Source organism: Nerophis lumbriciformis, linkage group LG16, assembly GCF_033978685.3.
Source record: "Nerophis lumbriciformis linkage group LG16, RoL_Nlum_v2.1, whole genome shotgun sequence".
Taxonomy (NCBI): Eukaryota; Metazoa; Chordata; class Actinopteri; order Syngnathiformes; family Syngnathidae; genus Nerophis; species Nerophis lumbriciformis.
The window spans coordinates 4712099-4728460 of NC_084563.2; the positions used below are offsets into that span (position 1 = coordinate 4712099).

The 16362-nt window shown below is 32.9% G+C and overlaps 1 protein-coding gene across 1 annotated transcript in view; it reads left to right on the forward strand.

Moving 5' to 3' along the window:
* afg2a (AFG2 AAA ATPase homolog A) overlaps nucleotides 1-4679 on the forward strand; it is a 274689-nt gene extending 270010 nt beyond the window's left edge. Inside the window, exon 17 of the mRNA XM_061976526.1 lies at nucleotides 4448-4679. Within this exon, the coding sequence (XP_061832510.1) occupies nucleotides 4448-4639 (192 nt within the window). The 3' untranslated portion in view covers nucleotides 4640-4679. The remainder of the gene's footprint in view (nucleotides 1-4447) is intronic.
* The last annotated feature ends 11683 nt before the right edge of the window (nucleotides 4680-16362 follow it).

Consider the following 16362-nt stretch of genomic DNA (forward strand, 5'->3'; position numbering starts at 1 on the left):
TGACATAATTTTATTTTTTATTTTACTTTTTTTTTAGATATTTTACATATTATTATTAGATATATGAAATATTTGTATTAGTTATGACATAATAGATAAATGACATTTCTTTATTAGATATATGACATAATAATATTAGATATGTGACATAGATAGCTTAAATATTTTGTTGCGTATTTTTAAACTTTCATAAAACACATATTTAATGATTTAATCCTTTTTTGTTTTCCTTTTTTTCTCAGCTGATTCAGATTTTAGATTTTTTTTCCTCTATTTTTTACTTTTTAATATCAATAACCATATTATTAAAAATGTTTGAGTTCTCTTTCCACATTTTCTTATTTGAAATAAAATGTAGATTCTATTTTTTTTTATGATTACATTTTTGAACCAGTGTCACATTTTAGCCCTTTTTAAATGAATGTAATCTTTTTTTGTCGTCCTTTTTTTTTAGCCAATTCATAATTTTAGTTTGTTTTTGTATTCTATTGTGTACTTTCTAAAATCAATTATTTTTTTAGATATATGACATATTTTTATTAGATAGGACATTATTTTTAGATAAATGACATATTTGTATTATACATGAAATATATATATATACATTTATATATATATATTAGATATATGAAATACTTTTATTAGATGTATGACATAATATTAGATATAGATAGCTTAAAGATTTTGTTGCATATTTGTAAATGTTTTAATGATTTAATCCTTTTTTGTTTTCCTGTTTTCTCAGCTGATTAAATGTTTTACTTTTTAATATCAATAACCATATTATTTACATTTTTGGAGTTCTATTTTTACATTTTCTTATTTGAAATAAAATGTAGATTATATTTTTTTATGATTTCATTTTTGAACCAGTGTCACATTTTAGCCCTTTTTAAATTAATTCAATCATTTTTTGTTGTCCTTTTTTTTTGAGCCAATTCATAATTTCAGTTTATTTTTTTATTCAGTTATTTTTTTATTCTATTGTGTACTTTTTAATATCAATTATTTTTTAGATATATGACATATTTTTATTAGATAGGACATTATTTTTAGATAAATGACATATTTGTATTATACATGAAATATATATATATATATATTTACATATTAGATATATGAAATACTTTTATTAGATATATGACATAATATTAGATATAGATAGCTTAAAGATTTTGTTGCATATTTGTAAATTTTTTAATGATTTAATCCTTTTTTGTTTTCCTGTTTTCTCAGCTGATTCAGATTTTAGATTTTTTCCTTAAACGTTTTACTTTTTAATATCAATAACCATATTATTTACATTTTTTGAGTTCTATTTTTACATTTTCTTATTTGAAATAAAATGTAGATTATATTTTTGTATGATTTCATTTTTGAACCAGTGTCACATTTTAGCCCTTTTTAAATTAATTCAATCATTTTTTGTTGTCCTTTTTTTTTGAGCCAATTCATAATTTCAGTTAATTTTTTTATTCAGTTATTTTTTTATTCTATTGTGTACTTTTTAATATCAATTATTTTTTTTAGATATATGACATATTTTTATTAGATAGGACATTGTTTTTAGATAAATGACATATTTGTATTATACATGAAATATATATATATATATATATATATATATATATATATATATATATATTTACATATTAGATATATGAAATACTTTTATTAGATATATGACATAATATTAGATATAGATAGCTTAAAGATTTTGTTGCACATTTGTAAATTTTTTAATGATTTAATCCTTTTTTGTTTTCCTTTTTTCTCAGCTGATTCAGATTTTAGATTTTTTTTCCTTAAACTTTTTACTTTTTAATATCAATAACCATATTATTTACATTTTTTGAGTTCTCTTTTTACATTTTCTTATTTGAAATAAAATGTAGATTATATTTTTGTATGATTTCATTTTTGAACCAGTGTCACATTTTAGCCCTTTTTAAATTAATTCAATCATTTTTTGTTGTCCTTTTTTTTTGAGCCAATTCATAATTTCAGTTTATTTTTTTATTCAGTTATTTTTTTATTCTATTGTGTACTTTTTAATATCAATTATTTTTTAGATATATGACATATTTTTATTAGATAGGACATTATTTTTAGATAAATGACATATTTGTATTATACATGAAATATATATATATATATATATATATATATATATATATATATCTATATATCTATATATATCATCATAAATGACATGAAATATATATAAATATATATATATAAATATATATATATATATATATATATATATATATATATATATATATTTACATATTAGATATATGAAATACTTTTATTAGATATATGACATAATATTAGATATAGATAGCTTAAAGATTTTGTTGCATATTTGTAAATTTTTTAATGATTTAATCCTTTTTTTGTTTTCCTGTTTTCTCAGCTGATTCAGATTTTAGATTTTTTCCTTAAATGTTTTACTTTTTAATATCAATAACCATATTTACATTTTTTGAGTTCTCTTTTTACATTTTTTTATGATTACTTTTTTGAACCAGTGTCACATTTTAGCCCTTTTTAAATTAATTCAACCATTTTTTGTTGTCCTTTTTTTTGAGCCAATTCATAATTTCAGTTTATTTTTTTATTCAGTTATTTTTTTATTCTATTGTGTACTTTTTAATATCAATTATTTTTTTAGATATATGACATATTTTTATTAGATAGGACATTGTTTTTAGATAAATGACATATTTGTATTATACATGATATATATATATATATATATATATATATATATATATATATATATATATATATATATATATATATATATATATATATATATATATATATATATATATATATATTTACATATTAGATATATGAAATACTTTTATTAGATATATGACATAATATTAGATATAGATAGCTTAAAGATTTTGTTGCACATTTGTAAATTTTTTAACGATTTAATCCTTTTTTGTTTTCCTTTTTTCTCAGCTGATTCAGATTTTAGATTTTTTCCTTAAATTTTTTACTTTTTAATATCAATAACCATATTATTTACATTTTTTGAGTTCTCTTTTTACATTTTCTTATTTGAAATAAAATGTAGATTCGATTTTTTTATGATAAAATTTTTGAACCAGTGTCACATTTTAGCTCTTTTTAAATTAATTCAATCATTTTTTGTTGTCCTTTTTTTTTGAGCCAATTCATAATTTCAGTTTATTTTTTTTATTCAGTTATTTTTTTATTCTATTGTGTACTTTTTCATATCAATTATTTTTTAGATATATGACATATTTTTATTAGATAGGACATTATTTTTAGATAAATGACATATTTGTATTATACATGAAATAAATATATATATATATATATATATATATATATATATATATATATATATATATATATATATATATATATATATATATATATATATATATGTCTTAATAAGGTTATCCAAAAAATAGTGCTCGATACCGTAGTAGAGCGCAATATATTTATGTGTGTGAAAAAAAAAGAGAAACTGTTTATTATATACCGTCCAGACCTGTCATCCCTCAACAAGCGCAGCGAAATTGTATCAGCATGCCGCCACAGACGGAAACACCTCCTAGGTAACACATGAGCCAATCACCACGCCCCTACGCCAGCCTGTACCCACCCACTCTGTGCCCTATATAAACCATGGTATGTGAATGCTCCCATTAAAATCTCCTGATGATTGAGGGAACCCCTCATGAAACAGGCCTGTAGGAGATGAAGTAGTCTTGTGATTTTTTTCCCCACACATAAATATATATATATATATATATATATATATATATATATATATATACACATATATATATATATATATATATATATATATTTACATATTAGATATATGAAATACTTTTATTAGATATATGACATAATATTAGATATAGATAGCTTAAAGATTTTGTTGCACATTTGTAAATTTTTTAATGATTTAATCCTTTTTTTTTTCCTGTTTTCTCAGCTGATTCAGATTTTAGATTTTTTTTCCTTAAATTTTTTACTTTTTAATATCAATAACCATATTATTTACATTTTTTTAGTTCTCTTTTTACATTTTCTTATTTGAAATAAAATGTAGATTCGATTTTTTTATGATTAAATTTTTGAACCAGTGTCACATTTTAGCCTTTTTTAAATTAATGTAATCCTTTTTCGTTGTCCTTTTTTTTTTCAGCGAATTTATATTTTTAGGTAATTTATTTAATTTTATTGTGTACTTTTTAATATGAATAGTTTTTTTTCTCATTTTATTTCTCTTTATTTACTTGTATTTTCATTCCGTCATTTCAACGATTTAATGGATTTGTGTCATCCTAATTTAACGTAAGTAACGTGATCAAATCACTTTTTTGTAAGACAACAATAAAGAAATGAGCAATGCATTATGGGTAACAACTGGTGTGTTGTGTGTCCCCAGATAACAGCCGTGTGCAGAGAGGCGGCCCTGCTGGCGCTGCAGGAGGACATCCAAGCCAAACTTGTCAGCGTCCGACATTTTGAGGGCGCCCTGGGCGTGGTCAGGCCCCGCGTCCCCGACTCTCTTCTGCGGACCTACGCGGCCTACCAGCAGAGACACGCCGCCATGGCCCCGCCCTCTTTCCCCGCCTAGTCTTGAAAGCGAACAATGCAATAAAAACAGGTTGAATCCGGCCCGCGAGCTCAGTTTGTGAACGATAACAATTGAGAAAATGAAATAACCTGCTGTTCTAAATGTGTCCACTGGATGTCGCAATAGTAATTCAAGTGTAACCCACGTCACACAGGAAATGTTTAAAGATGGCGTGTCAGCTGACTATAAGAACCATCTGGATTGGATGCCGTCACTCCAATCAGCGTGAGTTGGCAAGCAATCGGCCGGCAGCAGATGGCGTCAGACTGATGCACAATACCGTATTTTCCGCACTATTAGCCGCACCTAAAAACCACAAATTTACTCAAAAGCTGACAGTGCGGCTTTTAACCCGGTGCGCTTTATATATGGATTAATATTACGATTCATTTTCATAAAGTTTCGATCTCGCAACTTCGGTAAACAGCCGGCATCTTTTTTCCCGGTAGAACAGGAAGCGCTTCTTCTTCTACGCAAGCAACCGCCAAGGTAAGCACCCGCCCCCATAGAACAGGAAGCGCTTCTTCTTCTACTGTAAGCAACCACCCGCCCGCGTAGAAGAAGAAAAAGCGCGCGGATATACCGTACGTTTCATTTCCTTTGTGTGTTTACATCTGTAAAGACCACAAAATGGCTCCTACTAAGCGTCAGGGATCCGGTTCATGAAAAGACGCAATCTCTCCATCCGCACACGGATTACTATTTCACAGCAACTGATATTCCTGTGAACCGCACTGTGGATACAACGGGAGCACGTACGGTGAATATTCGCACCACAGGGAATGAGAAGTCATCCTTCACTGTGGTTCTAGCTTGCCATGCTAATGGCCAGAAACTTCCACCCATGGTGATATTCAAAAGGAAGACCTTGCCAAAAGAGACCTTTCCAGCCGGCGTCATCATAAAAAGCTAACTCGAAGGGATGGATGAAGAAAAGATGAGCGAGTGGTTAAGGTAAGTTTAAGTTTACGCGAAGAGGCCGGGTGGCTTTTTTCACGCAGCTCTGTCCATGTTGATATACGACTCCATGCGCGCCCACATCACGCTGGTTTTAATATATTATTAAAGTTTGACTGACCTATCTGACTGTTTTTTTTGACATTCCTTTAGCGCAGTTAGATGCGGCTTACAACACGGGGCGGCTTATAGGTGGACAAAGTTTTGAAATATGCCGTTCATTGAAGGCGCGGCTTTTAACCCAGGGCGCCTTATGGTGCGGAAAATACGGTACCTTCTTTCATTGTAAACGATCCACTCAACGAATAAACACAACGAAATGGTAAGAGCCTTAGTGGCCACATGCGTGGACAGCACCTTTTAGCTCTTATTTCCAAAATTGTGTACACTACTGAATTGGGGTCTTATGGCCACTTATGTGGACACTTATACTGCTATCTGGTAGTGTCAGAAGAGTATAACATACAATGGAATTTGGAAAAAAAAAAAGTGTTAAAATCAATCAATCAATCTTTATTTATATAGCCCTAAATCACAAGTGTCTCAAAGGGCTGCACAAGCCACAACGACATCCTCGGTACAAAGCCCACATACGGGCAAGGAAAAACTCACCCCAGTGGGACGTCGATGTGAATGACTATGAGAAACCTTGGAGAGGACCGCATATGTGGGTAACCCCCCCCCCCTCTAGGGGAGACCGAAAGCAATGGATGTCGAGTGGGTCTGACATAATATTGTGAGAGTCCAGTCCATAGTGGATCCAACATAATAGTAAGAGTCCAGTCCATAGTGGGGCCAGCAGGACACCATCCCGAGCGGAGACGGGTCAGCAGCGTAGAGATGTTCCCAGCCGATGCACAGGCGAGCGGTCCACCCCGGGTCCCGACCCCGGACAGCCAGCACCCCATCCATGGCCACCGGACCTGTGCCCCCCCCCCCTCAAGGAAAAGGGGAGCAGAGGAGAAAAGAAAAGAAACGGCAGATCAACTGGTCTAACAGGGGGGCTATTTAAAGGCTAGAGTATACAAATGAGTTTTAAGATGGGACTTAAATGCTTCTACTGAGAAAGTAGAAGCATTTAATTTTATTCTAAAATAAGAATTAGCATGTCACTAAACATGAAGTACACGTTTGTTACTTATGGACTAAAAGTACATCATATCAAAAGATGATTCTTAGTTTTTTATTCTTATTAGGGTCCAATAAGCCCAAATAGCAAAGAGAAATTAAAAAAAAAAGCATGTAAACAAACAGCTCGGGCCCTAAGAGGTTAAGTCAACTTGATGCGCACCCTGAGCTCCATTGTAAAAATGTGTTTCTGCATTTTGTCGTGTTCTATTTTATTTTATGCGTAAATCTTAAACATTGGTTAAGTTTGTAGTTATGTGACCTTGAATTTTTTTTATTATTTTTTTTTTTATTAAATCAACATAAAAAACACAAGATCCACTTACAGTTAGTGCACCAACCCAAAAACCCTCCCTCCACCTTCATGTTCACACAAAAGAGTTGTTTCCTTCTGTTATTAATATTCTGGTTCCTACAATATATCCATCCATCCATTTTCTACCGCTTGTCCCTTTTGGGTGGCGGGGGGTGTTGGAGCCTATCTCAGCTACAATCGGGCGGAAGGCGTTGCACACCCTGGACAAGTCGCCATTTCATCGCAGGGCCAACACAGATAGACAGACAACATTCACACACTAGGGCCAATTTAGTGTTGCCAATCAACCTATCCCCAGGTGCATGTCTTTGGAGGTGGGAGGAAGCCGGTCACGGGGAGAACGTGCAAACTCCACACAGAAATATCCCGAGCGCAGGATCGAATCCAAGACTACTCAGGACCTTCGTATTGTGAGGCACATGCACTAACCCCTGTTCCACCCTGCTGCCCCCAGTTGGAGTTCCATGCAGCGCTTGCAATTGGTTGCATGCACGATGCGCACCCTGAGCTCCATTGTAAAAATGTTTTTCTGCATTTTGTCGTGTTTTATTTTATTTAATGCGTAAATCTTAAATATTGGTTAAGTTTGTAGTTATGTGAACTTGAAATTGTATTATTTTTTTAATTATTAAATCAACATTAAAAAACACAAGATACACTTGCAGTTAGTGCACCAACCCAAAAACCCTCCCTCCCTCCACCCATATTCTCACTCATTCACACAAAAGGGTTGTTTCCTTCTGTTATCGATATTCTGGTTGCTACAATATGTATCAATGCCGTCTGCAAGGGATACAGTCCGTGAAGTTAATTTTTACTCATTTTCATTCATTAACAAGTTTCTATGTAACTGTTTTTATTTTATTTTATTTTATTTATTTTTTTCATTGTTTTTTTTTAAATAAATAAAGGCCATTATCTTCACCAGACCAGGTCGTCAATGGAATTAGATAGTTTAAATTAAGTTCTTAAAACCAGGTCCAGGTCGGGCTCAGCAACACACACCTTCATTTATGTACACTCAAAATTAGGGAACACAACAACAGATTGCATATAATCTATAAACATTACATTGTTACCTTGATAATTGCTTTGTTTATATTATATATTGTCATTTTTGAACGATGATAAATGAATGTGTCGTGGCAGTTGCGGATGTCACCAACTCGGCCGTTTTGAGGAAACACTTGGCTGCTTTTCCAAACACGTCTATAATAAACTGCCAACGTGAGAATGCGAGACAGGAAGTGCTTGAAGTTTATTACACTGAGACAAAGTCTAAGTTTATTGTGTTCTTCGTGGAGTTTTTGAAACTGCACCAATTTTTCTCCTCAGAATTTTCAACTAACTTGAAATGTTTTTGTTGAAAAGGATTATTGGTGATATGTAAATTTTTCAGAATGTGCTTCGTTCTAATTTTGTAAGACCAAGAAAACAATCTGAAGTTGTCTTTATTTTGAAGTTATCACGCCATGATTTTCCTCAATGCGGCCCCTGAGCTAAAATGAGTTTGAAACCCCTGCAATAAATGATGCTTGTTTGTATTTTTACATGATCTTGTCAAGCAATAACATGTGTTATTAACACACTCAAAATGATATACTTTATATACATATACTGTGTATATACTGAATCACTCTATACTATCTAAATTTTGCAGTAGCCTTTTAATAAGAATTTACCATCATACTTTAAATTGGTAACATAACGCTTTTATTATCTTCTATAATTACTGTAATTACAAATTATTATTTAAATATGTCAATCAGTTAATGTTTTAGAGATGATCCGAATTCACTTATTTTTGTAAATGTTTCATAATTTCTATTTATATTATTTATGTATTGAAAAAAAAATTGCTTTTTTCTCAATTGACTCGGATTTTTTTTGTTTAAGAATTTACTTTTTTACATTATTTTACACTTTTAAATAGCAATAATTCAATATTTTTTTTTACATTCTTTAATTTTCGTTTTTGCATTTTTAATTTTAGATTATTTTTTTTAAATGTCTGTTACATTTTAGCTTGCATTGGTTTTGTGTCATTTAAAACTTTTATACAAAACCATTTTTTGTTTATCTAATTATTGTTTGTTTTCTTGTAAAAAAAAATTGTTTTTACTATTAATTGTACTTTTTAATAGAAATAATTATTTTTTTCATTAATTTTGGGAAAATAAATGATATCTTCCAGGGTTTGTTTTTTGGGTTTTTTTTTGCCTATTTTTAAACTTTCATTGAATTTTCCAAATTAAATCCTATTTGGTTTTAATTTTTTCTCTCAGCTGATTCAGGTTTTTAGTTTTATATATTTATTTATTTTACAATATTTTCTCATTAAAACAAACATCAATTTTTTTTTACATTATTTAATCTCCCTTTGTGTTTAATGGCTCTTTTAGACATTTATACACAAAGTATATGTTTATTTTTTTAATTGTCAATACAAAGATGCTAAACAAATGAATACATACATATATTAACTGGGACATTTACTCCATTTTCTCCTAAAAGACAACACTTTTCCACACAGCTGCCATCAACTTATGAATTCTTTATGAAATATTATTAGTGTATTTTTTTGTATTTGACTTATCAATGCATGAATTTGTATCCAATGTCAATGTTTTTCATCTTTTCTCATGTTCCCATGCAACCGGATGCTGAACATCCGAGACAGAAGAGCGGGCAGAACACAGGGGGGCGGGGCCAGAGGAGGGGGAGGGGCTAAAACTTTTTTTTTTTTTTTTTCTTTTTTCTTTTTTAAGGTGGACTGGAAGAGATCGCCGCCATGATGACATGTAGACATGTTGCACTTAGCTACGTCTTTTGTTGTTTATTAGTTAGCTAGGTAAGTAACTCACGTCATAGATAGTAAGCTAGATAAATATTTACATATATTAATAGTTTATGTTAGGTATTTTGGACCTTGAGTCCTTTAATTATGACAAAACAAAGTCAGCTAGCTAGTTAGCTATACAGGAAACGTAGCATATAGCTAAACATTTGGCTAGCTAGCAAGCTACCTCAAGATCTAACTTAATAGACTGAAAGGTCAATAATTAGCCTACTATAAATATATATATACCTCACATTATGATATATAGCGCTTTATAGACCATGGAAATACTGTGAGTAGCTACATAGACATCTTATCAGTAGACGTAGCATTGTTTGCTGTGACGCGAGAAATTGGGCCGCCATCTTGAAGTGGTGATGAGGAACCGGCGAGCAGCCTAATCTAAAATAAAGATGCTAAACTGACAGTTGACAGGTAGAAAACAAAGATGCTAAACTGACAGTTGACAAGTAAGAAAATAAAGATGCTAAACTGACAGTTGACAGGTAAAAAAGAAAGATGCTCACCTGACAGTTGACAGGTAGAAAACAAAGATGCTAAACTGACAGTTGACAGGTAGAAAACAAAGATGCTAAACTGATAGTTGACAGGTAGAAAACAAAGACGCTAAACTGACAGTTGACAAGTAAGAAAATAAAGATGCTAAACTGACAGTTGACAGGTAGAAAACAAAGATGCTAAACTGACAGTTGACAGGTAGAAAATAAAAATGCTAAACTGACAGTTGACAGGTAGAAAACAAAGATGCTAAACTGACAGTTGACAAGTAAGAAAATAAAGATGCTAAACTGACAGTTGACAGGTAAAAAAGAAAAATGCTCACCTGACAGTTGACAGGTAGAAAACAAAGATGCTAAACTGACAGTTGACAGGTAGAAAACAAAGATGCTAAACTGACAGTTGACAGGTAGAAAACAAAGATGCTAAACTGACAGTTGAAAGGTAGAAAACAAAGATGCTAAACTGACAGTTGACAGGTAAGAAAACAAAGATGCTAAACTGAGAGTTGACAGGTAGAAAACAGAGATGCTAAACTGACAGTTAACAGGTAGAAAACAAAGATGCTAAACTGACAGTTGACAGGTAGAAAACAAAGATGCTAAACTGACAGTTGACAGGTAAGATAACAAAGATGCTAAACTGACAGTTGACAAGTAAGAAAATAAAGATGTTAAACTGACAGTTGACAGGTAAAAAAGAAAGATGCTCAACTGACAGTTGACAGGTAGAAAACAAAGATGCTAAACTGACAGTTGACAGGTATAAAACAAAGATGCTAAACTGGCAGTTGACAGGTAGAAAACAAAGATGCTAAACTGACAGTTGACAGGTAGAAAACAAAGATGCTAAACTGAGAGTTGACAGGTAGAACACAAAGATGCTAAACTGACAGTTGACAGGTAAGAAAACAAAGATGCTAAACTGACAGTTGACAGGTAAAAAAGAAAGATGCTAAACTGACAGTTGACACGTAAAAAAGAAAGATGCTCACCTGACAGTTGACAGGTAGAAAACAAAGATGCTAAACTGACAGTTGACAGGTAGAAAACAAAGATGCTAAACTGACAGTTGACAGGTAGAAAACAAAGATGCTAAACTGACAGTTGACAGGTAGAAAACAAAGATGCTAAACTGACAGTTGACAGGTAGAAAACAAAGATGCTAAACTGACAGTTGACAGGTAAGAAAACAAAGATGCTAAACTGACAGTTGGCAGGTAGAAAACAAAGATGCTAAACTGACAGTTGACAGGTAAGAAAACAAAGATGCTAAACTGACAGTTGACGGGTAGAAAACAAAGATGCTGAACTGACAGTTGACAGGTAGAAAACAAAGATGCTAAACTGACAGTTGACAGGTAGAAAACAAATATGCTAAACTGACGGTTAACAGGTAGAAAACAAAGATGCTAAACTGACAGTTGACGGGTAGAAAACAAAGATGCTAAACTGACAGTTAACAGGTAGAAAACAAAGATGCTAAACTGACAGTTGACAGGTAAGAAAACAAAGATGCTAAACTGAGAGTTGACAGGTAGAAAACAAAGATGCTAAACTGACAGTTGACAGGTAGAAAACAAAGATGCTAAACTGAGAGTTGACAGGTAGAAAACAGAGATGCTAAACTGACAGTTGACAGGTAGAAAACAAAGATTCTAAACTGACAGTTGACAGGTAAGAAAACAAAGATGCTAAACTGACAGTTGACAGGTAGAAAACAAAGATGCTAAACTGACAGTTGACAGGTAAGAAAACAAAGATGCTAAACTGACAGTTGACAGATAGAAAACAAAGATGCTAAACTGACAGTTGACAGGTAGAAAACAGATGCTAAACTGAGTTGACGGGTAGAAAACAAAGATGCTGAACTGACAGTTGACAGGTAGAAAACAGAGATGAAATTCGGCCGCCATCTTGAAGTGGTGATAAGAAGCCGGCTCAAATGAGCGGACTGTTGAAAATAGGAATCGGGGGGATTACTTTTCACAAGTAAGATTTAACATTAATGTACTGTTGGTTGTATTTTGTGAAAAGAATATTAGCACAGAGTTGAGAAGGAGCAAAGATCTTCAATTGTACTGAAATTGTAGCCGCTAGCAAACGAGAGTATGATCATAATAGAATTGCTTGTCAATGAAATTAATTCTCTGGGATTATATGCCCAGTTTTGATCTCGGACGTCTGGGTCACTTCTAGCATATAAGAATATTCTATTACCAAATAAGAATAATAAAACATGTCCTCTTTATCACAGCTACACGTATGACAAAAAAAAGCGTGTGATAATCAGTGGTATTCAGTGAGGTAAGATGAATTAAATGCACTGACAGTTCATTGCTCCTGCCAAATGAATTGCACTGAATGGAGCGCATCACCACTCCAAGATGGCGGCCCCGCGTCTCGTCAGCGCCAGTAGGCGCAGAAACGACGACAACAGGAAGTTGCGGAATATGCGTCGTATGCTTGCAACAATGACACCGAGGAGAATACTTCAAAGGTAAGTTTTTAAAAAAACATTTTTTTAACAAGAATTAATATTACATGTTTTTAGAAATGAGCAAGTTGTGATTTATATTCATTATAAAGTACTGCATTTTATGGAAGTGGCCCCCAATTATCTTAGAAGTGCGCTAGCTGGCTGTTCCCCTGTTAGCACGCTAATGTTAGCATGCTAACGTTTTAAGATAGCTAATTTTGTACGTTTTTCCACCTGACATTCACAAATGTTACTTGGCGCCATTTTAGCAGTATGCTAGCTGTTCCCTTGTTACCACGTTAATGTTAGTATGCTAACACTGTTTCCCAGTTAGCATGCTAATGTTAGCATGCTAATGTGTGATGCTAGTATTAGCTAATTGTGTGCATTTTAACCCAATAATCATGAATTTCATGTATGCTAGCTGTTTCCCAGTTAGCCTGTTAGCTGTTTCCCAGTTAGCATGCTAATGTTTGACGCTAGCATATTAGCTAATTGTGTGCATATTAACCTAATAATCATGGATTTCGTGTATGCTAGCTGTTTCCCAGTTAGCATGCTAATGTTTGAATGCTAATGTGTGACGCTAGCATATTAGCTAATTGTGTGTATATTAACCTAATAATCATGGACTTTGTGAATGCTAGCTGTTTCCCAGTTAGCATGCTAATGTTAGCATGCTAATGTGTGATGCTAGCATATTAGCTAATTGTGTGCATTTTAACCCAATAATCATGGATTTTGTGTATGCTAGCTGTTTACCAGTTAGAATGCTAATGTGTGATGTTAGCATATTAGCTAATAGTGTGCATTTAACCTAATAATCATGGATTTTGTGTATGCTAGCTGTTTCCCAGTTAGCATGCTAATGTTAGCATGCTAATGTGTGACGCTAGCATATTAGCTAATTGTGTGCACATTAACCTAATAATCATGGATTTCGTGTATGCTAGCTGTTTTCCAGTTAGCATGCTAATGTTTGAATGCTAATGTGTGACGCTAGCATATTAGCTAATTGTGTGCATTTTAACCCAATAATCATGGATTTCGTGTATGCTAGCTGTTTCCCAGTTAGCATGCTAGCTGTTTCCCAGTTAGCATGCTAATGTTAGCATGCTAATGTGTGATGCTAGCATATTAGCTAATAGTGTGCATTTTAACCTAATAATCATGGATTTTGTGTATGCTAGCTGTTTGTTAGCATGTTAATGTGTGATGCTAGCATATTAGCTAATAGTGTGCATTTTAACCTAATAATCATGGATTTTGTGTATGCTAGCTGTTTCCCAGTTAGTATGCTAATGTGTGACACTAGCATGTTAGCTAATAGTGTGCATTTTAACCTAATAATCATGGATTTTGTGTATGCTAGCTGTTTCCCAGTTAGCATGCTAATGTGTGACGTTAGCATATTAGCTAATTGTGTGCATACTAACCTAATAATCATGGATTTCGTGTATGCTAGCTGTTTTCCAGTTAGCATGCTAATGTGTGATGCTAGCATATTAGCTAATAGTGTGCATTTTAACCTAATAATCATGGATTTTGTGTATGCTAGCTGTTTCCCAGTTAGCATGCTAATGTGTGACGCTAGCATGTTAGCTAATAGTGTGCAGTTTAACCTAATAATCATGGATTTTGTGTATGCTAGCTGTTTCCCAGTTAGCATGCTAATGTGTGATGCTAGCATATTAGCTAATAGTGTGCATTTTAACCCAATAATCATGGATTTCGTGTATGCCAGCTGTTTCCCAGTTAGCATGCTAATGTGTGACGCTAGCATATTAGCTAATAGTGTGCATTTTAACCTAATAATCATGGATTTTGTGTATGCTAGCTGTTTCCCAGTTAGCATGCTAATATTAGCATGCTAATGTGTGACGTTAGCATATTAGCTAATTGTGTGCACATTAACCTAATAATCATGGATTTCGTGTATGCTAGCTGTTTCCCAGTTAGCATGCTAATGTTAGCATGCGAATGTGTGACGCTAGCATATTAGCTAATTGTGTGCACATTAACCTAATAATCATGGATTTCGTGTATGCTAGCTGTTTCCCAGTTAGCATGCTAATGTTAGTATGCTAATGTGTGATGCTAGCATATTAGCTAATAGTGTGCATTTTAACCTAATAATCATGGATTTCGTGTATGCTAGCTGTTTCCCAGTTAGCATGCTAATGTTTGCATGCTAATGTGTGACGTTAGCATTTTAGCTAATTGTGTGCATTTTAACCCAATAATCATGGATTTTGTGTATGCTAGCTGTTTGTTAGCATGTTAATGTGTGATGCTAGCATATTAGCTAATAGTGTGCATTTTAACCTAATAATCATGGATTTTGTGTATGCTAGCTGTTTCCCAGTTAGCATGCTAATGTGTGACGCTAGCATGTTAGCTAATAGTGTGCATTTTAACCTAATAATCATGGATTTTGTGTATGCTAGCTGTTTCCCAGTTAGCATGCTAATGTGTGATGCTAGCATATTAGCTAATTGTGTGCATTTTAACCCAATAATCATGGATTTCGTGTATGCTAGCTGTTTCCCAGTTAGCATGCTAGCTGTTTCCCAGTTAGCATGCTAATATTAGCATGCTAATGTGTGATGCTAGCGTATTAGCTAATTGTGTGCATATTAACCTAATAATCATGGATTTCGTGTATGCTAGCTGTTTCCCAGTTAGCATGTTAATGTGTGACGCTAGCATGTTAGCTAATAGTGTGCATTTTAACCTAATAATCATGGATTTCGTGTATACTAGCTGTTTCCCAGTTAGCATGCTAATGTTAGCATGCGAATGTGTGACGCTAGCATATTAGCTAATTGTGTGCACATTAACCTAATAATCATGGATTTCGTGTATGCTAGCTGTTTCCCAGTTAGCATGCTAATGTTAGTATGCTAATGTGTGATGCTAGTATATTAGCTAATAGTGTGCATTTTAACCTAATAATCATGGATTTCGTGTATGCTAGCTGTTTCCCAGTTAGCATGCTAATGTTTGCATGCTAATGTGTGACGTTAGCATTTTAGCTAATTGTGTGCATTTTAACCCAATAATCATGGATTTTGTGTATGCTAGCTGTTTGTTAGCATGTTAATGTGTGATGCTAGCATATTAGCTAATAGTGTGCATTTTAACCTAATAATCATGGATTTTGTGTATGCTAGCTGTTTCCCAGTTAGCATGCTAATGTGTGACGCTAGCATGTTAGCTAATAGTGTGCATTTTAACCTAATAATCATGGATTTTGTGTATGCTAGCTGTTTCCCAGTTAGCATGCTAATGTGTGATGCTAGCATATTAGCTAATTGTGTGCATTTTAACCCAATAATCATGGATTTCGTGTATGCTAGCTGTTTCCCAGTTAGCATGCTAGCTGTTTCCCAGTTAGCATGCTAATATTAGCATGCTAATGTGTGATGCTAGCGTATTAGCTAATTGTGTGCATATTAACCTAATAATCATGGATTTCGTGTATGC